The 25,017-nt window shown below is 39.6% G+C and overlaps 3 protein-coding genes across 4 annotated transcripts; all 3 read left to right on the top strand.

The window, feature by feature from the left end:
- The first annotated feature begins 2,047 nt into the window (after nucleotides 1–2,047).
- On the top strand, nucleotides 2,048–2,817 carry pth4 (parathyroid hormone 4). Its single transcript, XM_041033243.1, has 2 exons — nucleotides 2,048–2,133; nucleotides 2,547–2,817. Exons 1-2 carry the CDS (start codon nucleotides 2,048–2,050, stop codon nucleotides 2,815–2,817), a joined length of 357 nt encoding a protein of 118 aa, XP_040889177.1.
- Nucleotides 2,818–5,275: 2,458 nt separating this feature from the next.
- Nucleotides 5,276–15,782, top strand: cept1b (choline/ethanolamine phosphotransferase 1b). 2 transcript variants are annotated; one of them, XM_041033239.1, is made up of 10 exons: nucleotides 5,276–5,458; nucleotides 7,324–7,605; nucleotides 8,200–8,374; nucleotides 9,387–9,534; nucleotides 9,627–9,768; nucleotides 12,132–12,216; nucleotides 12,559–12,690; nucleotides 13,059–13,217; nucleotides 13,736–13,861; nucleotides 14,239–15,782. In XM_041033239.1, exons 2-10 carry the CDS (start codon nucleotides 7,415–7,417, stop codon nucleotides 14,359–14,361), a joined length of 1,281 nt encoding a protein of 426 aa, XP_040889173.1. In that variant the 5' UTR covers nucleotides 5,276–5,458; nucleotides 7,324–7,414; the 3' UTR covers nucleotides 14,362–15,782. The 2 variants fall into 2 exon arrangements, with proteins under 2 accessions (XP_040889173.1, XP_040889174.1); XM_041033240.1 differs by lacking the exon at nucleotides 12,132–12,216 and adding an exon at nucleotides 10,997–11,081.
- Nucleotides 15,783–18,194: 2,412 nt separating this feature from the next.
- On the top strand, nucleotides 18,195–23,207 carry dram2b (DNA-damage regulated autophagy modulator 2b). Its single transcript, XM_041033242.1, has 8 exons — nucleotides 18,195–18,398; nucleotides 19,677–19,878; nucleotides 20,439–20,506; nucleotides 20,617–20,759; nucleotides 20,861–21,038; nucleotides 21,763–21,845; nucleotides 22,082–22,174; nucleotides 22,570–23,207. Exons 2-8 carry the CDS (start codon nucleotides 19,748–19,750, stop codon nucleotides 22,696–22,698), a joined length of 825 nt encoding a protein of 274 aa, XP_040889176.1. The 5' UTR covers nucleotides 18,195–18,398; nucleotides 19,677–19,747; the 3' UTR covers nucleotides 22,699–23,207.
- The last annotated feature ends 1,810 nt before the right edge of the window (nucleotides 23,208–25,017 follow it).

The following is a 25,017-nucleotide window of genomic DNA, read 5'->3' as shown; positions in this document are numbered from 1 at the left end:
GGGAGGCTGTTTGGGATTGTATCAACACAAATAACCTGGAAAATGTTTGATATTTTCTCTCCACGGACACAAAAATCACATGTCAGAGAGATGACGGTGCTGACGTTTGTTTCATTAGCAAATCAAAGGCCCCACTTTGAATTTGTTGTTCTTAGACCTGTGGGAGGTCTGAATGTGTGTGTGTGTGTGTGTGTATGTGTGTGTGTGTTTGTGTGTGTGTGTATGTGTGTGTGTGTGTGTGTGTGTGTGTGTGTGTATGTGTGTGTGTGTGTGTGTGTGTGTGTGTCAGGGGGCTTTATAAAAGGTCTGGAGGTCGAACCTGAAGTCAGTTTGGTGTCTAATCATTAGAGGAGCTGCTGTCACCAACAGGGACAATGTAAGTACCTTTTACCGAGTGTCATCACCTAACAAAGCTAAAAGTGAAAAGTTTTACGTCAGTTGTCTTTTCTTTTTTTTTTTTGCAGTTGCACATTTGTAACGTGTTTTCTCCTGTTCTGTTTAAAGTTAATTCTGTGAATGTGATGATTTATGTTTATCTTGTCTGCGAGTTTTGGCGACAAGATTTTCCTGTTCCTGATGTTCAAGTTCTGTGTGGTGTATTTTATATTAGAAAACTGTAAAACTGAATTTAATTTTCTGAAACATCTTCTTTTTTTTTTGTTGGTCAGATTAGTGTCAATTTTTAAAAAAATGGAAAAATAAGGTTCTCTTTCTGAAGGCTGGACAGAGGTAAACACATGAAAAGGTCGTTTGGCAACATTTTGACCCGGTGTCAGGAATTGGATCAATCGATCAGCTTTCTTGACACTCAGGTCTGCGTAATTTATTGCTCAGATTTGGGAGGTGTGCTCCTCTGCGACCCATGGTTACCCATAATACCTTTCTCTATGCAGAACCACAGAGACAACCCTGTCTCCTAAAAATTAAGTTTCTAAACAACAAAACTGCAACAACAAATACGCTTTGTTCAAAACAGATAACGCTCTCTATCAACATGAGGACGTGTTGTTAATTTACATATTTAGCAGATATGTTGATCCTCAACGTGTCAATAAAACGTTCACAAACAACATGTTTGTTTTCCACCAAAACATCCACTTGTGCTGATTACAACATAATTAAACTTTTTAATGATTTAGTTCAAAAGAATTTTTTTTTTCAAAGACATATTTTGGGTATCAAACGCTGCAAAGTAGAGGGAGATGAAAAGTTTGTAGTTTGCTTCTTCACAGCAGCTGTGGTCAGTCTGGATTCTGTTTGAACGTATCAGTGCAGACATGTAGTTGTGTGCGCAAACTATCTTGCAGCATATTTAGAAATGTGTTTGTGATTATTTACTAATGGAAGGGGTGTAACTACACTCAGATCACGCACAAACGTGAAGTTGTTGGAAAAGCAGCATAGATGAAAAGATGCTTTTTGTACAGCATTTTAAGGTTCCCCTTTTACCAAATATACTATATTTTTAATTTGTTGTTTTTGCTTTTTTTTTGGTTTGATGTATTGTTGAAAGTTTCATGTATTGCCTTTGCACTTCTTCTCTTGGAGATGTTCTTTAATTGTTAAAATTGTTTAATTGTTTTACTCCGTTGATATGTGTATATATACACCTATGTATGGGTGTGGTATCTATGTTTAAGTATTCTGACCCGACAAAGATCCAACTGGGATCAAAACATTTCGAGAAAATTAAATAGTAAAAAGTAAAAGTATCTGAACATTTTTCAGGTCACAAAATATGCATTGTAAGGAGCTTCTGTTAAAGTAGTATTTTGTATACTATAATTAAGTGTATATGTAAATTAATCAATTATATTTATTTTCCTTTTCTTGTGAATTTCACTTCTTCAAAACTTAGTTTTTCAATTATAGCAAAAGCAAAGAAAACCAGTCTTTAGTTGAAATGACCGTTAGACGTTTCTTCATTTTAAGGGGTCACAAGCTGAAACTGTTGGGGACGAGTCTTCTGACGAACTAAACGGATGATGCCCTTTTTTCTTTAAATGACAAGTTTTGACGCGAGTTTCTGGCTGTTTTCTTACAGAAGATGCAGATGTCCCACAGACCTGTGCAGTGGCTCGCTGTCATGCTACTTGTCGTCTTTACAACAGGCCAGTGTCAACAGAACGAGAGGTAAGACAAGTGTTCCGGCCTTATTTCAATGATTTTACATGGTGCAAGCTGAGAATTACTTTTGCTGCTCTGATATAAAATACACTCAGGGTCCACCAATCAATCCAGTGATTTTATTGATTTAAGGGATTAAATGTGTTTTGACATTGGCCACATGAATTCAGACTGATGGTTTTCAGACTTAAATATTTCAGTGTCATAAATTCAGTGGTATTTGAATTTCAACATTATGAATTCAGCAGTGATTGAATTTCATTTTTAGTTGCTTTCTTTTTTGCTTCCATTCGCATGTCTTGATTCAGACTCTGTGGTTAAAATGTGTGATTCCTGAATGTTGTCTGAGTTGTGAGGACATGTACTCAGGATGATTTGACTGACTGATCCTTCCTGCTCTTTGCTCCGTCTCCTCACAGCCGCCGAGCTGTGACTGAACATCAGCTGATGCACGACCGCGGCCGAAACATCCAGAGTCTCAAGAGACTCATCTGGCTGTCCAGCGCCATTGAGGGTCTCCACACCGCCCAGACCCGCTCCACTGCTTTCAACCCCACAAAGATCCTGAACCTGGATCTGAATCCAGCGCTGGTCCCTGCTGCTGGGAGCCCCCAGTCCACCCGGGTGCAGAGCCTCCTGAGAGACTTCTTTAATCCCTACCTGACTCAGCTGCCAGACAGAGAGCCCTAACACCACACCAATGCAAAAGAATGAAGCTACTGTACACAGACATACAAAAAATATATCAATTGTGTCCATCGTTTGAACAATAAAACACCTAAAGCACAACGACAAAATCATCTTTAGTGCCCAGACACCCATCCAGCTGTGGACGTGTCCAAATGTCTCAAGAATTTAAAGCTTTAGTTCTGATAATTTCTTTGAACTCGATGGGCAGAGCCATAGAAACTCATTTTTTTATTTTTGTCTTAATGTTCAGTCACATTACACTTACATCAAGGGCTGGGTGTTACAACCAAAAAAAATAAAATTTCTTCAAGCTTGGGAACAATTCACAATTTTGTTTTTCTTACAAAATACAGCAAAACCAAAACATGAGTGAAATTTTTAGGTCTGCATGTGCAAGAATGTGCAAAAAACATTGCTGATCTCTTACTCAAAAACTAAAATCGGAATTGCTTGGATTACTTCTGTTCACTGCCCAGACCTAATTATGTTTGCTTTATCTTTATCACGCGAGCCTTTCCAGTTTCCAGTGCGAGCTCCCCCAGCAAACTCACAGTACAGAGATCAGCTCTGACCTGCAAATTTTTGCAGTTGGCCAATAGACACGCTGATGCGCTGTGTTTGCAAATAGAGACGTCCTCATTCTAGCAGCAGACTATAAGCAACACTTTCGTACACAGTTTACAGCCTTTATTTATGTATCACCCACTTCAGAAGACACATCGTTTTCAGGGATGAGTTCATTCAACAGGAAGCTCATGTGACAGTACCTCTGGTGGCATCAGAGAAACACTCATGGCTCGTACACACAGACTGCATCTCTTTGTTTAAACCAGTCTCTAACATACTTTTAATGTGCACCCTGGCCCGTATGTCTCCAGAGAAACGTAATTCCTCTGACTTTCATTTTTTATCAGCACAATGAAAAAAGTATTTCAATTAATGATTTTGCAAAACAACATATTTGGTTTGTTGATTCATTTTCTATAATCGGATCAGCATTACAATATTGCAATACTAGATCCAGTTGTTTTATGGCTATGTTGAGGCTTTCACAGCACTTTAAGGTTATGAAGAGAGTTAGTTAAATACTGAAAAAGTCAAAAGTGACTTTGAGCAGGACACAGGATGTTTTTGTTGTTTAAACTGAACCACACACTTGACAGGGGACATGAATGGTGTACACAACAAGGAAAACATAAGAAAATAATGGATGAGGTGAAGGTGTGTGAGTGAACTTAATTTTTACACAGAATGAGGGCAGTGTACTCATCTTAGGAGGGAATCACTTCACAGTCTGTATGGACAGGAGGAATGATCCCAAACACAGACAGCTCTTTTCATGTGTGGATAGGCGAGTATTGTACTTAGACAGAGTTGAAAAAGTCCAAAACTGTCCATTAAAGCTGCAGCTGCCACGGCCGAGGGAACTGATGCAGTCATGTGTACGAGGCAAATGAAGGTAGGAAAATACAATACAAACAGAATGAATCCTATAGATCTTCAGCATTTGTGTTTTTTTTTTTCTTTTTAAATCATCACCACAGGGTCTTATGCAACTTAATGTAGCTTTCAGCATGTCTAAATATGTGCATGTTCATTGTTCTGTTCTTGGCTGCAGTTATAAGACTGCTTAGTGTATGATAATATCCATGTGTAACAGAGTGTGCATACTTGTTACAGCTATTTCTTCAGTATGGATTGCTCGTTTTCAGAACCTAAAAAAGAAAAAAAGTCTATACAGTACTGAACTGTGTTTACTCCTCTCCTAGAATTTAAAATCTACAGTAGTGCAGTCTGAACCTGCAGACTGAACGACCCTCAGTGTTTGGAATGACACTTGTCTGATGAATTCTCTTTGTGCATGTAAAAAGAGATATTTGCTTGTATAATAATGATTGAATGCCTGTAATTTTATCTTGTGAAAATTTGTATTAAACTTGGTGGACGCACAGATGTGATCTGTGTTTTGTGAACAAACTGACCATGACCAAATGCATCGTGTGGTGCATTTGAGCATCTCCCCTGGTTTCAGAGACAGCTTTTTTTCCACAGGCCATCAGGACAATGAACAGATTATTAACTGATTAGCTGATAAGCAGCTGCTGGACTTGCACACCCCAAGCTCTTTTTGAACACTGAACACATTTTGAACATTGAAACTTCATTACAATGCCTGCACATAAATCATAGGGTTTATTGTTATATCGGGATTATTGCTGCTTTTTAAGCTTCTATTTCTATTCAAATTATTTTGAAATCTCTAATAAACTTGTCCTTCCTCTATAACTGCGCCTTAAGGCTTACGTACTGTTTCTTCGCGTTACAGTAAAGACTTGAACATGGGGTGGAAGGTACTGCACTATCAGTCTGCCTGCGAGACCAAACTCATGGCAAACAGTACCCCGGAAGACGAGACAGCCTCGCGAGATTTCCGTGATGGCTAACGTTAACTAGCTTGCTGTGTCAACCACAGTGACACCGGTCGTGGTGACCAGCCTACAGCTGCAAACGTGCCTCCGTTATTCTAATTAATAACGGTAAAATCTAAAACTAACCACCCACAGAGAGGTGCTGTCTGTCGGCTTGGAGCGCCGTCACTGCCCCTCCGACTGTCCGCGGCTCTCGTCCTTTAATCGGCCAGGTCAGTCCGTGTTACATCCGTCAGTTCTTCGGGTTAGCTAGTCGGGCTAGCTTAGGCTAACGCGCAGGGAGGTGTCAGCAGTATACTGTGATTTACTTCCGTAATAGAGGTGATATTTTCAACAATATAAGTGCGAGCAGGTGAGAATAAGCCAACAAAACATGTTAGAACCAGCCCAGCTAATGCTTATCTCAAACACCAGGAATACCATAATGTAAAATTAGCTAACAGTGAGTATGCTAGTCAGCGTTAGCAAACCGCCGAGGCAGGTCGGCAGAGGCTTGTCAGTAGTTCATGTGTCGCTGACAGTCACAAGAAATAGTTTGGTAACACAGGTACGGTGCATCAAGTGGCTGTTTCAGACGGTCTCTGATGTGAGCAAGAGTTAGCTGGCTTATTAGCCATGTTGAAGACAGGTCCGCAGATAGCGACGTGAAACGTGTCAGTGATCTCAGGTCATTTGAGCAGACATTTGATAGTAACACACTCCTCATGTACTCGTGTTATCAACAACAGTGACGGTAACACATGTGACAATAACATGTGTGAAAGATCAAGGCAGATTCTGGCCGTTTTGGGGCTTTAGGACAGGGAACTGATTTGTTTCATCTATAAACTTAGTCTCTCAGGGACACGTTTTCCTGCGCCTGGGTATCTGCAGGTCTTGAGAAGTCTTTAAAAAAACACTGAAACTGTTTATAGCAGGTGTTAAAAAGTAGTGAGGTACATTTACCAAAGTCTTAAATATTTGTTCTTGCCTGCCACAGGCGTTAATGTTAATTATAAAACGTTTTTTTTCTTTTTTTGGTCTGAGAGCTGGCTGACATTATGCATCCATTAATTTAAAGGTTGGACTGTTTCAACATTTACTTTGCTGTGGAGTTTCAGTCAGCACCACCAGACCTGCAGCAAACATTGTCTCTACTGGTAGCTGCTGTAGACAAGAAGAAGTTCATCATCTTGTTATGGGCAACTGCCAATTTTAGCAAATAACTTAAACAAACTTTAAAAATGTATCACTGTTCGTTGGTTAATCTGCCAGGATCGAGGCCACTTTCATTCAGTTGTCTTGATTATTGGGAATTATTGTCATACCCTGCTGGTAAGGGCTGAAAAATACAGTATAATGATAAAAAATTCTAGGTCATATCCCTGCTTATTTTCCATTGTATGTTCATATTTTGGACAATGTGAATGGGAACCAAAAATTAAATTTAATTCTCTGTGGTATTACAAAGGCCTTAAATTTAATTTGCTGAGCCACGCAGAAACCCTATATACTGGTGGCCCAGTTACAAGTTTTAACTTTATTATGAACTCTGGCTATGATATGGAACATCAGTAATCTAGTTATTCATTCTCCGTAGGAGTGTCTGACTCCTCCACATCCCACGCAGTATCTGTTATCTTTGTGTTGAGGTGCAAGTATTATCTGTGGATGTTCTGTTTTTTATGATCCAATAGTTATTTTAATTCTATTTACATTATACAGCTTACAATTTACTGTCATCCTAAGGTCTAGACAGGAATTAGACAGACTCTCTACAACCTTTTCAGCTGATAGAAGAACTTGTGTGTGGTGCAGGTGTGATTCACTGGCAAAACTGGCTTTATAGCCTTATAGGCACTTTTACCTTACAGCACTTTTTACTCGGAGAAACTGATGAACAGTTTTCACAGTTTTATTTTACATACTACAAGATTAGTTTATGAATTGAGGAAGTATTGAAATACTCATCATATTAATCACTGATGAAAATTGTCATTAAGTGCAGCCTACTAAATGCTATGTGGGTTATGTAAAACTGGGTTATCTCACAGGATAGCTTTCTGATATGGATTTATTTTTCCTACGTATCATCCAGCCCCATTGTGGATCTTTAGCCCCTCCGTCAGGACAGTGGCAGAGGCAGAGCCAGAGCCATCGGGGACCAGACCAGCAGGCAGCAGGGCTCCATGAGCACGACGGGGCAGCAGCAAGGGGGGGGCCTGCGTTCCCGCCGAGGCCTTGGCCGGGACAAGGACCCTGGGCAGGGCATGGGCATGGAGGCGGCCTGCTGGCTTGCCCCTGGAGTGCTGCGCAGGCTGATTGAGCTGCCCTCACCCCCCCTGTCCCGACACCAACTTAAGAGACTGGAAGAGCACAGGTAATTCATTGTAGTCCTGTGGTGTAGCAGTGATATGAATGCTGGGTTGGATGTGTTTTGAGCACATGCCTCCTCTGTGTAAGAGGGGTGTTTGTTACCACCGAGCTTTGTCATAGGAAAATATCTCATTTTTGTTTGTTGTTTTTTTCTGTCCCATAATCATGACATTCACAAGCGGCGTTCAAAAGATCTGCTGAGTTGTCCACTTAGAAAATTACAATTTAAAAAATGCCTGGTTTAACAGATCAGATGGTATTTTCATATCAGACTGACGACAACCTGTGACACTGTTGGTGGTTGTGCTGTGTAGCTGCTTGAGCTTACGTTAGCTCCACAGGCTAATGTACAGCTCTGAATCCAGGAGGTCTCAGCTCAGAGGTTTTAAGGTGACCAGCTCAAAACAAAACCGTCTTTGGTTGAGTGTAAATGTACAAATATCGGCTCTCTGAGACTGAAAACATGTTAACCAGACAGCATTTTTTTTTTATCATAGACACGATAAAAAATGTAGCGTCATCATTGTAGCGGTGGTCCTTCCTGGGTTGCAGTTTAAGAGTCATCAGGTCCTCACCTGGCTGTTGTCCGTCCCTGCAGGTACAGCAGTGCTGGACGCTCCCTGCTGGAGCCTCTGATGCAGCGTTACTGGGAATGGTTGGTGGGACGAGTCCCCGCCTGGATCGCCCCCAACCTCATTACCATCATCGGCCTGGCCACCAATGTCTTCACCACCCTTGTGCTCGTCTACTACTGCCCAACTGCCACTGAACAGGTGAGTCATTGGTGTGAAACAACCTTACACTGACAGACTTCACCTTAAAACATATACATCATGCTAGGATTCATGTTAACACGAGTACTGGTTCTAGCCTGGTTCTAGTATAAGTGCATTTTAAGTGCAGGCCTGTTTCAACCTACAGAATGAGAATTTATTTAAAATTTATTTGTAAGGAAACGTATTTTCTCATGGGTTTCAGTGATTGAGCTACTGGGCCATCCCCAAACTCAATATAAGGAAGTTAAGTGCAATTTCATTTGTGGTGCTCAAGGCATTGGAAACATTAGAAACAACATCCTGGTTACGCAGGATAAGCCACATACCAAACTGTCAACAGTTTTCTTTGAAACTACCTTTAACCTGAGAAGGTGTCCTCAGTAAACCCTCTGAGAACTGTGGAATTTAATTAATGAGAGTCTCAAATATTAAACCAGTTATTTTCTGTTTATTTATACTGTGAAGCTTATTTGCATGTTGAACTGTTGAAATGATGATGACAGTGAACAGCTGATTATGTTGGTGACAGACATGCTGGTATGAACACGCTACGGGTTATATCGGTTTGTAAAATTGAACTCTGTGCTTCTGCTCCTTCTCTGTGTATTTGAGAACCAGTTAATGAAGTTGCCTGTGCTTAGAATACACTGGATTTCTGAGGTCTGAGATCCTCAGCCGACAGGCGACAGACATACGAGTGAACAGGATCCTTTCACATCACAGAGGGTGTTTCTGCTTTCACTGTTCTCCACTGTCACTCTGTTCATCATCAGCTGTTTCTCCTGGCCATTTTGGGCCCAGACCATTTGTTTGTGCTGCCCAGCAGCCAGCTCTGGCCATGTTTGATTGATTGATCATGGGTTTAGTGCATTAATCAAATGGTTGATCAACAGAAAAATGAATCAGAAGCTATTTTGAAAATGGATCATCCTAGTTCCAGCCTCTAAGAATGTGAGGCTTCGAGGCAGAGTGACCCCTGCTCAGTGTGAATGTGTGCGTGCTGTTTCAGGCTCCTCTCTGGGCGTACCTGCTGTGTGCCGTGGGTCTGTTTGTCTACCAGTCATTGGACGCCATTGACGGGAAGCAGGCCAGACGCACCAATAGCAGCTCTCCGCTGGGTGAGCTGTTTGACCACGGCTGCGACTCCCTCTCCACCGGTGAGTCTGTTTCCTGTTTAACTCCACTGTGTCTCAGAAAATCTGAAGCCCGGTTAAAACTGCCTCTGTTGTTGTTGTTATTGTTCCTGTAGTGTTTGTGGTGTTGGGAACCAGTATAGCAGTGCAACTGGGCACCAACCCGGACTGGATGTTCTTCTGCTGCTTTGCTGGGATGTTCATGTTCTACTGTGCCCACTGGCAAACATACGTGTCAGGAACACTGCGGTTTGGCATGTGAGTCAGCAAAAGCTGTTCTTGTTTTTTTTTTTTTGCTGTTGTTTGTCAATTTGTTTGTTTAAGAACAAGAAGGTGATTTCCAGCCATTGATCTATTAAGTACGTTCATCTCATGCTGTACAGTATGTCCTCGGTGGGTCTGTGATTTCAAAACAGTACTCTTTCATATCTGACTTATCTGAGAACAAACATGCTCCAACAAGCAAAATAGTCAAGATCAATACCAGCTGCGTCAGTATTTAATGTTGTCTGAAGACAAAAACCTGTGGAATAACTACAGAAAAAAATATGATTTAAATCAGGAAATCATAGAATAAGCACACTAGACTAAGCCTTTTAATTCACACTCACAGCTTCAGACAGGGTTCAGTCGGGACTCCTGGGTTCATGCTGGATTGTTCTTACAATCAGCACAGTCACATTTATGTCCATCAGACGAGGCTCAGTGGCATCACAGCCGCCAAGTGTTCACATCTCTGTTCCTCACACTGTTTTGCTTGTGGCTTTTGTCGGTATAATTCTATTTTATTTAGAAGAGTTTTTTTTTCCCTCAGTCTGGTTCTGTAAAACCAACATTTCATCCTTCTTCCCTAAACATTATAATTAAATGCACTCAGTGAGGACTTGGTGAATGTAGGGTGATGATGATTAAATATAAGCTTCGTGTTGATTAGCTGAAAAACCATGAGACTTTCTTTTTATTTTGCAGATGTTCATTTGTTTGTGTTGGTAAACGTTTACTTGAAGCTCAGCCTCAAACGCCTGCTTTTGTTTGAGAATTTATGTTTCGTTATGGTGCATAAATATTACATTGAAACATGGAGAAACATGGAGAGACCTGCTGGATAAAGTCTGAGCCATGAGCCAGTTGCAGATGTTTTCAGATGCCTGGTTTGACTGAGAGAGTGCTTTATTAATACGAAAGGAAAGTCACAGGGTTTCAACAACCACTTCACATAAATAACAAAAACAATGAGGAAAGTAGGGAAGAAACAAAACTATTAAAAGCTAAATTATATACAATACCTAAATAGAGTAAATAAAGAATAAAAATTATAAATAAAAAGACAGTAAAGACAGACCCATAGCTGCATGAACCTTGAAAGGTGAGGTTAATCTGAAATATCACAAATGTGATAAATAAAATAAATGAAAGTCCATAGTGGATCAACTGGTCTCACACATGTGGTTGAGCTGGAGTAAATGTGGATGTATTCTGTGTGTAGATTTGACATAACAGAGGTGCAGATCTGTCTGTCAGGATTACAGATGCTCACAGCCACTGTGGGTCCATGCCTGTGGAACATGATGGTAAACCTCCTGGCTGCCGCTGCATGGCTGCCTGCTGTCTGCTTCCACAATGACCGCTGACCTCCATGGAGCCACGTGTCGAATATAGATTCAGTCTGTTCTGTATAAAGGCGCTTCACTAACCTCAGCTGAAGGACACTAACTGTCAGCAAACTGTGTGAATATCTTCCAAATGCACCAGAGTTATTTAAAATTCTGAACAGGACTAAATTAGATTCTCTGAGACAGACTACAGGCTGACCGGCGACTTTCTCCCAGTAGGAAACAGAAAAATTAAAATACTAATATTCATATGTATGTATGTCTTTCATCTTTGCATTTAATTTCAAACACTGCCAAGACAATTCATGACGAGATATTTGTAGAATGTATAATCTGACATACTGTTTTATACTATCATATACTATCATCAGGTATCATCTGTCAAGACAGTATGAGTTGCTTCTACTGTTACAACAGTTTTCCTTGGTTGATCTACTCAATCTTAGAATTGAGAAATATAAGCTACATATTAAGTATTGAATTTCAGGACATCAGTTACAACATCAACATGTCGCCTGTGTAAAATACAGTTTCTAAAGGCAGTTCATCCACCTTATGTAAACAATAAAAGCAAAGGACGTGTTTACCTAAAGTGTGCGACATCATAAATATTATCACAACCAACGTCATCAGCAGCAATATCACTGTTATCATCCCCAAGAAACAACGCCATCACTACGATCTGCTGAGCCCGTCTTTAGTAAACACAGGAGTAGTTCAACACTTTTAACATAAAGGCGGGGGAACAGCTGGCCTGACTGTGCTGTAAATTTATTGTAGTTTTTCTGAAACAGCCGGTGAATTATCACAGATTTCATCTGTAATTTATCTACGTTCCCGTTGAATCTTGAGCCTCCAAACCGAACCTATGTTCTGCAGAAGAGCACAACAGCGTCCCGTCAGCTCCATGTCCGGCAGTGTGTTGTGGAAGAAGGCTGTAGGATGACTGTGTGCTGGTTGACGTCACTAATCCTCACTTTAAATTTTCTGCTTTCTCCTCCCACTCAGCATTGATGTGACTGAGGTGCAAATCTTCATAATAATCATGTATTTGCTGGCCGCCGTGGGAGGATCTGCTTTTTGGCAGTCACTGGTAAATTGTGATCGGTTCTAATTCCTGCAGATTGAGATTAAAGAGAATGATGCCGTAAATGTGTAATAATGTACATGTTGGTAATTTTAATATAATTGTGATATTGCTCCAACATTGTTGTTTTACTGTTCATATCAGAAATACAAAGAATATCACTCTGACCGCTTTTGCCATCCTCTAACATTACTCATGATGCTTTCATTGTGGATGTAAAGATGAATGTACACACAAATTACAAAAATAGCTGGAAAATTACTGTACGATCGAGGCAGTGTCCTGATGTAAATGTCCATGTTGTGTTATCATTCCTTAATCATGGTGTTTTAATGTCTCCATTCCCAGATTCCAATCCTAAATATCCAGATGAAAATGGTCCCTGCCATCTGCACATTTTTAGGAGCCATCTTCTCCTGCACCAATTACTTCAGAGTTATTTTTACGGGAGGTGTGGGAAAAAACGGATCCACAATAGCAGTAAGCCTGGAGACCTCAGATTTCTTTTCTGTGATCTTGGATTTAGTCCAGAACAATCCACTGTGACATCGAACCCCTTCACTATTACTGAGACCTTATGTTTATCCATATGATAACTTTCTAAAAATGTATTTTAGTGTGACCAGTACAGCATATGTCCATGTATCTGATGTATTGTGCTCAAATTAATTTATAAGTAGTGTCAGATGTAAATACCAGCAGCCAGAAGTCTCTGATCAGAATAAGCAGATTGTTGTCACATCAGTAGAAGTTTTTTATGCAGATTATGTCAGAGCAGATCCTCTGTGTTTGTCTACTGACATTAACTATCTGCGTCCTTGTTGTCTTCTTGTTGTCTCTGTCCTCAGGGAACCAGCGTCCTCTCTCCAGTCTTACATATTGGCTCAGTTATAATTTTGGCCATGATGATATACAAGAAGTCTGCTGTCCAGCTCTTCGAGAAACATCCGTGTCTTTATATCCTGGCATTTGGCTTTGTCTCAGCCAAAATCACCAATAAATTAGTTGTAAGTCAAATATATGTTAATTTTCATTTAAAAAACAAAACAAAACAAAAAACGGCTGCATCTAAAATTAATTCTTCAGATATGACAAAAACATGTAAACTTGGGGGAATGTTTGCGTTAAAGCAAATGTAGTTTTAATTTTGGTTAATCCTCCTTTGGAGGATTTAGATTGTTGGAGACTTATTGTTTATATCACAGGAAATATCAGACTGTTGACAGTTTGCTCTTAGCTGGTAGAGAAAGTGACGCAACTGACATAAGACACTTCTCGTTTTCATCTTTGCTTTCAGTTTGCTGTTTGATCTCAGTGTAGCATTTGACACAGTGTTGACAGGATGCAACAGCACACTAATAAAACCATCGCCTGAAAAACAACATTAAAATACACAAAATACTTTAAACGCACAAAATGTGAAATACCATAAATGCTAAAAACAAAATGTACCTTAAAGTGCCCACGGCGTTGTGTTTGATTCTCACTGTGACTGGTCTGTCTGTCTCTGTCCGTCCGTCCACAGGTAGCACATATGACAAAAAGTGAGATGCATCTTCACGATTTAGCCTTCCTGGGACCAGGACTACTGTTCCTGGATCAGTATTTCAATAGTTTTATTGACGAGTACCTGGTGCTGTGGATTGCGTTGGTAAGTACACACGTGGTGCCAGCTTTGGATATATGTTATCAGTAATGGTTACGTGCACTCTGTAGAGGTCGTATGTAGTCAGTTAGTGTTGTGTTTAATCAGCGACGCTGATATTTACCCTGTCGTGGTTATAGTTTCTTTATGGTGGTTGCTCATCTGTGTTGTATGGAAGCTCAGTTCTGCCATGAAAGGGCAAGAAAATAATATTTGAAATGTAAGAAATGACAAAAATAATATTTTAAAAAAAATAATAATGAGTTATTATATTTTCTTTTTTTTTTTCCTTTCCTGGCAGTAATGTGTTTCCACAACGTGTAGCGCTCCTGATTTTGTGCTTGCAAAGAGTGACGCTGTTTCTCTCTCTCTCTCTCCTACAGATCATTTCCTTGTTTGACTTGGTGCGTTACTGTGTCAGTGTTTGCAACCAGATTGCCTGCCATCTTCACATTTTTGTTTTCAAAATCAAGCCTTGTTCAGTCCTCAGTTCAGCTCCTCACTGAGGACACGCCGGCCACGACTGACTCTGTCCCTTCCCCGTTAGTCGCACTCATCTTTTCTTCCCTCTGTTTTCCACGTAGAGATGCAGGGGATGACGTGGTGTAAAGTATGTGCTTCTGCCAACTGAATGTGAGGACAAATAATATATATTAAGATACTGGAGTATTACTGTCAATGTTTCTTTTTCACCAGTGCAGAATTGAATTTGTACCAGTTTCATCTTCTGACCCAGTAACAATTAATTCTCCTTCTGACAAACTCATGGTTACACAGAGCAGATATTTCAGGAGAGTACAGGTGCTACTCGCTGTGTTCAAGGACAGAAACTTAAGTGTGTTTTAACTGTTCATGTGCAAGAAAATGTAAAGGAAATGAATCAAAGTCTTTGCTTTTCATAATTATAATTTTTGTAATATTTGCATAACGTTACCTTTTTGCTATTGTAAATACCAAACTGTTACAGTGTCTGTGCTTCTCTTTTAATTTAAAAATCCTGCTTCGACACATTTATAAAACCTTCCTTCATCTATTTGATTTTAAAGGAACGACGTCTCCTGCACATTACAGGAAACTGTGCAACTGTCAGCGGTTTTGGAGGAAACTCAATACTGACTTTATTACATTTCTTTTGACATATCTTATAGAACAAACCTGCAAAAATATTTACTGCCAGTGTTTTTCATTTGGTTTGTGAACTGTAACCACTTGGTCAAAGGTACACGTGGAGTTTCGGGCGGGGTTTTCCGTTTATTTATTATCATATGTAATATTATTTACTTAAGTATTCATTTCGGAGTCTGTGGTTTGGTTAACACTGCAGGGGGTGAGGCTTCCTCTATACGTTATTCTTGTTATTGTAAATAGATAAAGACACACTGTGCGCACATCTACGAAAAATATCTTATGTTGAGATCCACTTACCAGCGTTCAGAGCTGTGCAAATGTGGATGAAAGGTCCGACAGCTGGTAAGGGGACCTCTGAGGTCACAAACGAACTTTTCGTGTATAGATTCTTCTCACGTTTGATAAGAACAAAGATTAAGACATTTTTTAAATGGCTGCTTTGAATCAGGACTCATTTCAACTTAGTATAACTGTGCTGCTGCTGTTACGTTACAGATCACTCTGCTGTCACTCTGCCTTCTTTTTCCTCCTTTCATTTTTCTCCGCCTGGTGTTACTGTTTTATATTTTCATTATTGTCATCAAATCCCATGAAAAGGCCAAAACGAACAATGCGTTGTTCCGTCTCTCTCTGTACCCTCTGATTTCCTTACACTGTCTATGGCTCTCAGCTCCAAGCCAACTGGTTCCTCCTGAAGACCTAAATGTTTAAAAATGCCTCACAGATATGTAGCTTCATTTACAAAAAAAAAAAAAAAGGCTCAGTAATTTCCTCTAACTGCTCGTCACTGTAGTTTATAGTGCGTATTTCCAGCAGCAGGACGATGTGTCTGTGAGTCAAAATAAACTGTGTGTGTTAATGGTACTGGAAGAAGATGTCACCCAATGCAACTGTGTGGCTCACAGTTGTGTTTTAATGGTTTTTGAACAACAATGGAGCTCTGTGATGCAGGGGAATAGGCTGTATCAGGCTGTGGATACTCAGACAATAGTTGGGGTTTTTTTTTTCAGCCAATTTTCTGGAACTTCTCACTTGTTATATTTGGGGTTTTAAGCAGAAACTGGTAAATTATGTCACAGGCAAGTGAAAAATGTAAGTGGATGTTTCTGTTAGCTTCCTACAAAGACAAACAAAAATTAACTTAATTTCAGTTCTTCATTAATTGGAACTGCCATACGTTAATGATCTGATTGGTAATTTATGTGACATTTATGCTGCATATTGGTTGAATTGCCTGTTTACCTGTAATGTTCAGCTGCATTTCCTCCTTAGTTTTGTGTTTGATCATCAACAAATAAAATAAATATAAATAAATAAATGTAATTGACTCATAGGTTATAACTACAAACACATTTCTACGTAGTTTCCACAGACTGGATGAAAATAGTGACTTAATAAATTCTTTTGTTTTTTCTTAAAAATGTAAAATAATGAGGAATTTTCCAGGTAATCAGCTGGAAAATGAGAGACCTGTAAAATTAGACCTTACCCAGTACTTGTTAGTTGGATCATTTCATTGCTGGTTTAAGTCTTTTCATGGGATTTTCCGATGCTAAAAGTACAGAATATGAGCAGATCCTTTAAACTGGACAACCGCCTGCTGGTCATAACGGTTACTGATGTGAACATCACACTCCTTCCTGTGCTGTCAGTGGATGCTTCTACTAAAACTGAACTACTGTTTGGAAAATGTGTTCATTATTAACAGACTGTGGTTGACATTAAGTCCCCCACAAACCACACCTGCTCAAGCAGGACAGGTGTACGTGTACTGAATGTGTAGGAGACAAGGTCACATGATGACATCGGAGATTTTAAGGTGGTGACTGAGAGAACCTGATCAAACTTTGTCCCTGACAGTTAATAAAAACTTATTTGAAGCGTGGCTGCTGCTCGTTCTGCCTCCACATCCACTGAGTGGGTGTTTACCGAAGAGAACCCATAGCGAAGGCCTGTACTCACGTGGAGAACCTTAACAGCAGAGATCAGTTTCTTGCTTTTACATATTGTGCCTGTTTCATTTAAATTTCATTGAACAGTTCCACCTGAAGATCAGCTTCTAAGCCTCCATGGTCTATTTAAAGTGTTCAAGAAGATCTGACAGTTACTGGTTCATTTATGTACAGCAGCTGTATTAGTTTTTCTAGTTTGATAGTTCAGATTCAGGTTGGTTTGGTCATAATCAGCATTTTTCTGAACTGTTTTCTGTAAAACTTAATTGATTCATAGGAGCAAAAACTCCCCCGCAGAAGTGTTAAAGGAACATTTCACCCAAATCACAAAAACATTTGTGTTTGTTCTCTAATGGCTTATAACGAAATGTTAATAGAACATAATAGATTTATAAAATAAAGATTTTCAGAATCATCACATGAGAATTTAGACTTAATTTTGAGTAAAGGTCATAATGGAAATAAAGTTGTAATTTAACAGAAAAAAGTAACTAATTTGTCCTAATTTTACATAGGACTAATTAGTCAATAATAATAATAATAATAATAATGATAATAATAATAATGGAATGTCAGAAAGGAATACATTAAGAATAAAGTCATTGTATGAGAATAAGGTCAGCTGTTTGTAACACAGGGCATGGCTGCTGTAGAGAGAAAAAGATGTCTCAGACTGTTTCAGTAAAATTAGTCTCACAGAAAAAAAAGATGACTGTCTGGTTGCCTCTATAAATGACATACAGCTACTGGGGGAATTAGGGTTAATTGTTTATAATGTGGAGAATAAATCTAAAAATATTAGTTCATGAGTATAAATGATTACATACATTAGTGTTAAATACTAACACTTTGCATACAGTTGTGTCTGTTCACACCTGGTATTTTAGGAGAAAATGGAAAATGAACTGATGCCCTAATCTGCATGTGAACTATATTTCTGTACAGTGTGTACTACAGTGGGAGAATCTCTATAACCCACAACCCACACCTCTTTGGGGACTGTGAGATACAGCATCAGCAGCTGCAGCTCATATGCATATAGCTGCTGATGTCATGCCACATGATTTAGAGGAGGCACCTTAAGCCCTGGAATCTAATGCATAGATCTAATTCCGACACGAGCATCCTCTGACCTGCAGTTTCAACTGAAGCCTTTATCCAACAGGGAGGCGCTGTTCCAACAGGTTCGCCTGCGAGGCAAAATTGAGGGTGGAAGGTTCCCAGGGTTTTCCCCATGTCATTGACAGGCGCATGCGCACTTCATCCTCGACTACAGTACAGCGGCTCTGTGACAACTTTAAAACTATACTTTATAAATGGAAGTTCGGCACAGAACCCCTGTGGTACACTGATTATTATTGACTTTTAACGGAGGTCTAAACACCAGACTCGGGGTTTGAAAAAGTGATCCGAGCACCTTTGTTGCCGCAGGAGTATTATGGTCGCTGGAGGACTCGAATAACGTGAGTGTCATTATGTTGAATTAAAACCCGGACTTTCTGTCGGTGTGGTTGTTTTAACAAACTTTCCCTCCTCGGCCCAGGAGATTGGATGGTCCAACCGATGCAACGGTACAAAAAACTGTTGATTTATAACGTTAGTATTGGTCAATGAAAGTTATCGGGCGTAGCTAGCTAATGTTATTAAGCAAGTAACTGTTAGCTGTTATGGTTTTTTAACGTAAACGTATTGGTCCGCGTTCGTAAACCATTTAGCATTATCTTGCTATATATTAGGTAAATGAGTGTATGTATGGATGGGTGTTCAGTGTGGGTCGCTTGCCGTCTGATATTTTCTCGATTGGTGACACAAGTATTGTAGGTTATTTTTTGAAAACGCGTTAAATTGTCAGATTTTTTGACGACATTAGGTGTGTGAGACTCGAGTTGCTTGTCAGAGAGAAGAATAGCTGATTTCGTTCGGTTTCACTTCCTCTGTGAGAAGCTGCGGATCATGTGAACCGTTTATGGTAAAACCTCCAGTATGTCAGCTGCGTTTGCGGTACGGGTGCTGGAAGCGGCCAAAATGAGAAGAGTTTGTTTACCCCGTGAAACGGTTATTTTGACACTTTCAATAAGATATGTAAAATGGCCTTACTAGGTTTCTTGAAAATTGCACTGCGTCCAGTTTACTTTTAAATATATCTTAGGAAAGTTATATTCGTTTTAGTGTTAACTAAAAAAACAAAAAATAACTAATTAATTAAATTCAACTGTAAACATGGAAACATCACTACAGTTTTTATAGTTATAGTTTTTAAAGCCTTCCAAACCAATTTCCTCCAAACAAATCTCAGTGACTGTGGGGAGTTTTCCCACAGCATGTGTTAGGGGACACGAGTGATATCATCCCACGTGTGTACAGATTCTCAGTAATGTGACTGGTAATGATGACATCTGCCACTTTTTTCCAAATGCCAGTAAAGAGGTAGTAGATACTACATGAGGTTGCTTTTTTTTTTTTTTTTTTTTGTAAGAAATATAAAGAGAAACCACTCTGGTGGAGCATGAGTTCTCAATAACTCAGTGAAATATATTGTAAGATAGTAAACTAGAATAAAGCATCGGAGCCATCGGAGTCTGTGATCTGATTGGAAGCAGATATTTTTGCCTTTGCTGTATTTTCACGGCTGTTACCAAAAATTATGCATCTGTAATGTTTAGATACGGTGACAAACTTTTCAACAGTCCAAAATCCAAAATATATATATGTGTGTATCACTCTTTATATGTTGTGTACAGGGCAGAGTGAACCAGCAACGCACGCACACGCACGCACACACACACACACACACACACTCGGTGAGGAGGCCATGTGGTGGTTCCAGCAGGGTCTGTGCTTCCTGCCCGCCGCTCTGGTCGTCTGGACGGCGGCATCCTTCGTCTTTGCTTATATCACAGCGGTGGTTCTGAAACATGTGGATCCTCTGGTGCCGTACATCAGGTCTGAGTCTGGACACACACATCACACACCACACACACATCACCTCTGAGGTCTGCTCACTTCTGTTATGTTCCATTGTCTTGAAAATCTTAAACATCTTAAAAATCTTTGGCTGGTAAGATCATGAAACAGGGTTTAAATTGTATTCTGTGAAAAGCTTGAACTATTGATTTATTGATTGATTTGATTGATTTGATCGAGAGAAAACATAGTGAAAAAAGCCAAATATTCTCTGATCTCAGCCTCTCAAATTTGAGGATTTGTCTCCTTTTTTCTTGTTTAACTCAATGAGGCAAATTCTTTGAAAACTGAATTGAAGGCAACTGGACATATGTTTGTCTGGGAAGACGTTTCGCCTAGTCAGACTAGTGCGGACTAGATAGACCGATGCGTATGAACTGATGAAGCCCCTTGGATAAGAGGCGAAACGTCTTCCCAGACAAACATATGTCCAGTTGCCTTCGATTCAATTTTCAAAGAGAGAACTATGACCTGGATGAATGAGAACATTCACAGACTCAATGAGGCAAACTTCTGTTTCCCCTTGTTGTGTGTTGCAGTGACACAGGGACGATGGCACCAGAGCGGTGTGTGTTTGGCATCATGCTGGATGTGTCAGCCTTTTTAGGTAAAACACACACACACCACAAACGTTGGCCTGTCTGTAGTTTTGAAGACCCTCATTATTATTTTAGTTGATTGATTGTTGTGTGTTCTTGTGTGTGCGTGTGTTTGCAGGTATTGCGACAGTGTACGTGCGTTACAAACAGGTGGAGGTTCTGACAGGTGATGACCAGCTCAGACTCCACAGACTGAATATCTCGGGGCTGGTGTTGGGCTGCATCAGCTCCTTAGGGATGTGTGTGGTCGCCAACTTCCAGGTGAGTGCCGCTGGTCCTGGATCAGTTCACACCTGTAACAGTGTCTGAACGTGTCAGCAGTGAATTTGTTTGTGTGTGTGTGTGTGTGTGTGTAAGAGCAGAAGACCACACTGTTCTCCATGCACCTGGTGGGGGCGGTGCTGACCTTCGGGGTCGGGGCTCTCTACATCCTGATTCAGACGCTTATCTCACTCAACATGCAACCTCACATTCACGGCAAGACCATCTACCTGGTCCGCCTCAGCATCGGAGTCTGGACTCTGATCAGCATCATCAGCAGTATCCTTTAACACAGAGTGAGCATGGTTAGGAAGGAAAGTTTTTATATTATTTCCTAAAGGCACGGTCACATGGTCACGTTACATTTCCCATTCACCTCTATTGAAGTCTGAGCAACACACAAATTCAGGTGTGTGTTTCCTGTTTCCTTTGTTCAGCTCAACCAATGGAAACACTGTTGCACTGCGTTTGGAAATTGAGAAGTTCATATTCTAGCTTGTTCTCTGCTCCATTTTTAGTTCATTATCACATCACCAAACTACAAACACCATAACATCACTCTCATACTCTGTTTATGTGATCAGTGTTTATTTTTCTCCTCAGAAACGAGATATTATGTCCTTTTTCGGGGCCGAGAGCAGGTAATCATGATTGAACGGAACCGTAATGGGACCACGCCTCAAGTGAAACCGGTCCTGATGTTGTGTAAAGTGAATGTCCAAACACTTTATTGCAAAATTTAATTTTCTCTTGATTGTGCTGCATCTATACAGCCTGTTCTCTAGCAGACCACTGACCAGAGCCAGCTACTGGTCCCAGTCTATGGCTCTGCTGTGTGCTGTTAAATAAAAAGACAACTGCTGCTTGATTCTATGAGAAATGTATTTGAAACACGTCAGATATTCTCACTAAGAAATTCCATGCAGAGCTCATCTAAACACGCCCCGTGTCATTAATGCTGTGGTTTCTCTGAAATAAGCTGTGATCCTTAACAGCCTGTCAGTGTTCGTATCATCAGTCATCATGTACAGCAGTCTGCCCGGAGTGGATGTACCTAACAAACTGCACTGGACTCCTGGAGAGACGGTCAGTAGTCCTCTCTGTGTATGTGTGTGTGTACATGTCTGTCTATGGTGGTGTGGACAAATTTAGTTTCAAAACCATCGTGAGGACATTGTTGTGTTGTGTTGTGTTGAGTTAAAACAACTTTACAAGTATTTTAAATTAGGAATTATCTGTTAAAAGACAAAATATGTATATATATATATATATATATATATATATATATATATTTTTTTTTTTTTTTTTTTTTTTTTCCCCAGGGTTATGCTGCTCACATCGTTAGCACTGTGTCTGAATGGTCTCTGGCATTTTCCTTCATCAGCTTCTTCCTCACCTACATCAGAGATTTTCAGGTACTTTATCTCATCTTTTCACCCATACAGCTTCAGTTCAAGGTCTGAGCCCATTTTGTTTCTAGTCAAATTCACTATAAAATAGCAGACAAAAGATCTGGACCAGAGCCCTTAGCTAAGCCAGTTAGCTTAGCTTAGCATAAAGGCTGGAAACGGGTGGAAGCAGCAAACCTGGCTCCGTCCAAAAGTTCAAAAATCCACCTATCAGCACCTCTAAAGATCAATGACTAATACACTATATACTGTTTGTTTAATCCATACAAAACACTAAGTGTAAAAATGTCAAGCAGTGGTTTTATGCAGGTTATGATCCAGACCTATTTCTTGGCTAGGAGCAATGACTTCCTGGAGTCAAACATTTCATAACTTTTTTTTTTTTTTTTTTGGTAATAAAGAAAATTAACTTGCGAGCAGAGGTAGAGTTGCAGAGCAGTCACCTGTACGACGGGCCACACCCGGGCATCGCTGCTTCACACCAAAACAAAGCCTCCGAGACGTCTCCACTGCTGGGTGGAGGAACGTGACCAACGGCAGAGCATCCTACAGGAACTACATCTACACCAGTTTTAACTTTTTCTAATCATGTTTAAAGGCCTTTTTATAGAGAGCTTCTAAAAGCTGTGGTGGCTGTTAAAGGGTCAGTTCATCCAAACATATCCTCTGTTTTTCCTCTAGTGGTATCTATCAAGACAGACAGTTTTATATTTGTGTCCAGGTTTGAGTTTTCTGCTTCAGCCTCAATACAACAGAGATGAATGGAGTTTAGTTTGAATTCCAATTAAACTCCGTTGTATTTGGGTGCAGATATCTACAAAATATACGATTATGCCACTAGAGCAAAGAGAGTTTTTTTTTTTTAGTTGAGTTTTGTATTTCGGATAAATTGACCCTGTAAATCCAAATGTGATGCTTTTGCACTATTCTCTCAAACTGTATCAGTCCTTCTCAGTGAGTTTGTCCATTGCTGCACTTTATATTGTTATATTTTAAAGAGCTTTTACCTTCTATTATAAATAACACCAATTTTTTCTTCCTTCACGTTTGTGAAAGCTCGTTTGGTAGAAATAAACATCAGAAATTTTTAAAATACTTTTAAATACGAGCCAATGGATTGTTAAAGTGTAAGGGGAAAACCACTCAGAGGAGCTCTTTGTTTCCAGTCAGACTTGTTTTTCTGAAACCAGTTATTACTCTGTTTTTATTAAGCTGCATTAAATTCCTTTTTTGGGAGGGAGTTTTTAAGACTTACAGTTCTCCTCTTTTACTGAAGGGGATGTAGAACTGACAATAAATGAACAGCTCCCCCTGCTGGAGACTCAGGAGACTAATCCGTGTAACTGTTCTAACTTCAAGATTATACATTTTTACACTGTTTTAATTATAATCGATTAATACATATTTTTTTCAAGTATTAATGTATTCAGATTGCACTGATATAATGCATACATATTAAAACAAAATTATATTTAAACCACCATTAAATTTGCCAATTAATACTTCTATTTCTGTATTCTGTTATTTAACAATGAATGAATAACAATTTTAATATGGAATTAAAGTTGTAATTATTCCATTTACTAATGAATTTGCATATTGTAGCTCAGGGTTTCTCCACTGCCTTAACCTCCTGAGGACTTACTAACCCCAATTTTTAATACATTAGGGAGCAGAGGGCTAAGAGAGGCAGGGAGGATTTTGCTAAGAATTGTGGAGGGAGATTGTGTAGAAAGGGAAATGAACACAGTTTTAGTTCACTGTTCACACTGTTGATCAAACACACACACAGGCACAGTACACAATCATTTAAAAACTTGATTTGGCACTTACCCTGTTGATTTACATATATCTGCTAAAAATGGATTGAACTTATATGTCTCCTTTCTTTATCACTTAAGTTTCAGAATTCATCAGAACTGGAAGCCCTCTGACTACTTCCAACAGTACATTTATGAGTTTATTTAAGCTTATTTGAGTATTCAGACATTCTTGGGTGTTCTGCTAAGTTTAAATTCTTGGCTTTGGCCAAGAATTTCTTTGCTGCTTTGATTTCCTCCATTTAAAATGATATCCATAAAAATAGTTCAAAATTCAAGTGTTCAAATATGTATTGTTCATGTAACTGTTTTTATCTACTTTAATGTTCATGAAATGAACATACTTTTTAAAGGAAATCCATACAAAAATTATTTCAGTATCATAACATATCATTACATTATGTATCAATCAAGACCCAATGTCCACTACAAGGGACAGCTGGGGGGAAAAAAACTAAAATTAACAATGCGTTTGAAAAAAAAAATGGTAAAAAATAGCACACAGATCCTGGGCTGGAGGGCGTGGCTGGAAAACCCTGGGCGAAGAGGATGTTCATTATAAATGGCAGACATGCAGAGTGCACAGGCCCTCGGCTGGAGGGCGTGGCTGGAAAACCCTGAGCGAAGAGGATGTTCATTGTAAATGGCAGAGATGCCCTGAGCTGTTTGTCCCTGCGGGCTTCTGTAGTTCAACCTTTCAGCTTTGGTCAAAGTTGTTGTCTCCACGTTTTTTCCTGCTGTACCTGGAAAGGACATACTCTGTGAGTAATATTATTGTTGTGTAAATTATCTGTATGACTTACCGCTACGGTGTCCCGCTTTGATAGAGTTTGTGTATTAAGTTAATAGCGCGACCGACGCTAATGCGCTAGCCCGTTACTGGGCTTTTCTATTAGCACAGAGCTAACCGCTATTTACCACGTATGTTGTGTAAAATAATAATTTCAGTTTATGTTTATGAGTTTGTATTTATAATTACACAAGAAACAGGCAAACGAAGTCTGACATACTTTTTCTTCATTGTGTTTT

This window comes from Toxotes jaculatrix, chromosome 3 (genome assembly GCF_017976425.1).
Source record: "Toxotes jaculatrix isolate fToxJac2 chromosome 3, fToxJac2.pri, whole genome shotgun sequence".
NCBI classification, from domain to species: domain Eukaryota; kingdom Metazoa; phylum Chordata; class Actinopteri; family Toxotidae; genus Toxotes; species Toxotes jaculatrix.
The sequence above is the reverse complement of the archived record's forward strand: the minus strand, read 5'-3'. Positions and strand labels throughout refer to the sequence as shown.

What these genes read in the sequence shown, in the direction of transcription:
- pth4 (XM_041033243.1), top strand. Translation starts at nt 2,048, where the DNA reads ATGCAGATGTCCCACAGACCTGTGCAGTGGCTCGCTGTCATGCTACTT. An exon ending in CAGTGTCAACAGAACGAGAG is followed by an intron (nt 2,134 to 2,546) that starts GTAAGACAAGTG and finishes GTCTCCTCACAG; the next exon opens with CCGCCGAGCTGTGACTGAAC.
- cept1b (XM_041033239.1), top strand. Translation starts at nt 7,415, where the DNA reads ATGAGCACGACGGGGCAGCAGCAAGGGGGGGGCCTGCGTTCCCGCCGA. An exon ending in CTGCGACTCCCTCTCCACCG is followed by an intron (nt 9,535 to 9,626) that starts GTGAGTCTGTTT and finishes TTGTTCCTGTAG; the next exon opens with TGTTTGTGGTGTTGGGAACC. An exon ending in GGAACACTGCGGTTTGGCAT is followed by an intron (nt 9,769 to 12,131) that starts GTGAGTCAGCAA and finishes CCTCCCACTCAG; the next exon opens with CATTGATGTGACTGAGGTGC.
- dram2b (XM_041033242.1), top strand. Translation starts at nt 19,748, where the DNA reads ATGTGGTGGTTCCAGCAGGGTCTGTGCTTCCTGCCCGCCGCTCTGGTC. An exon ending in GGATGTGTCAGCCTTTTTAG is followed by an intron (nt 20,507 to 20,616) that starts GTAAAACACACA and finishes GTGTGTTTGCAG; the next exon opens with GTATTGCGACAGTGTACGTG. An exon ending in GTGTGGTCGCCAACTTCCAG is followed by an intron (nt 20,760 to 20,860) that starts GTGAGTGCCGCT and finishes GTGTAAGAGCAG; the next exon opens with AAGACCACACTGTTCTCCAT.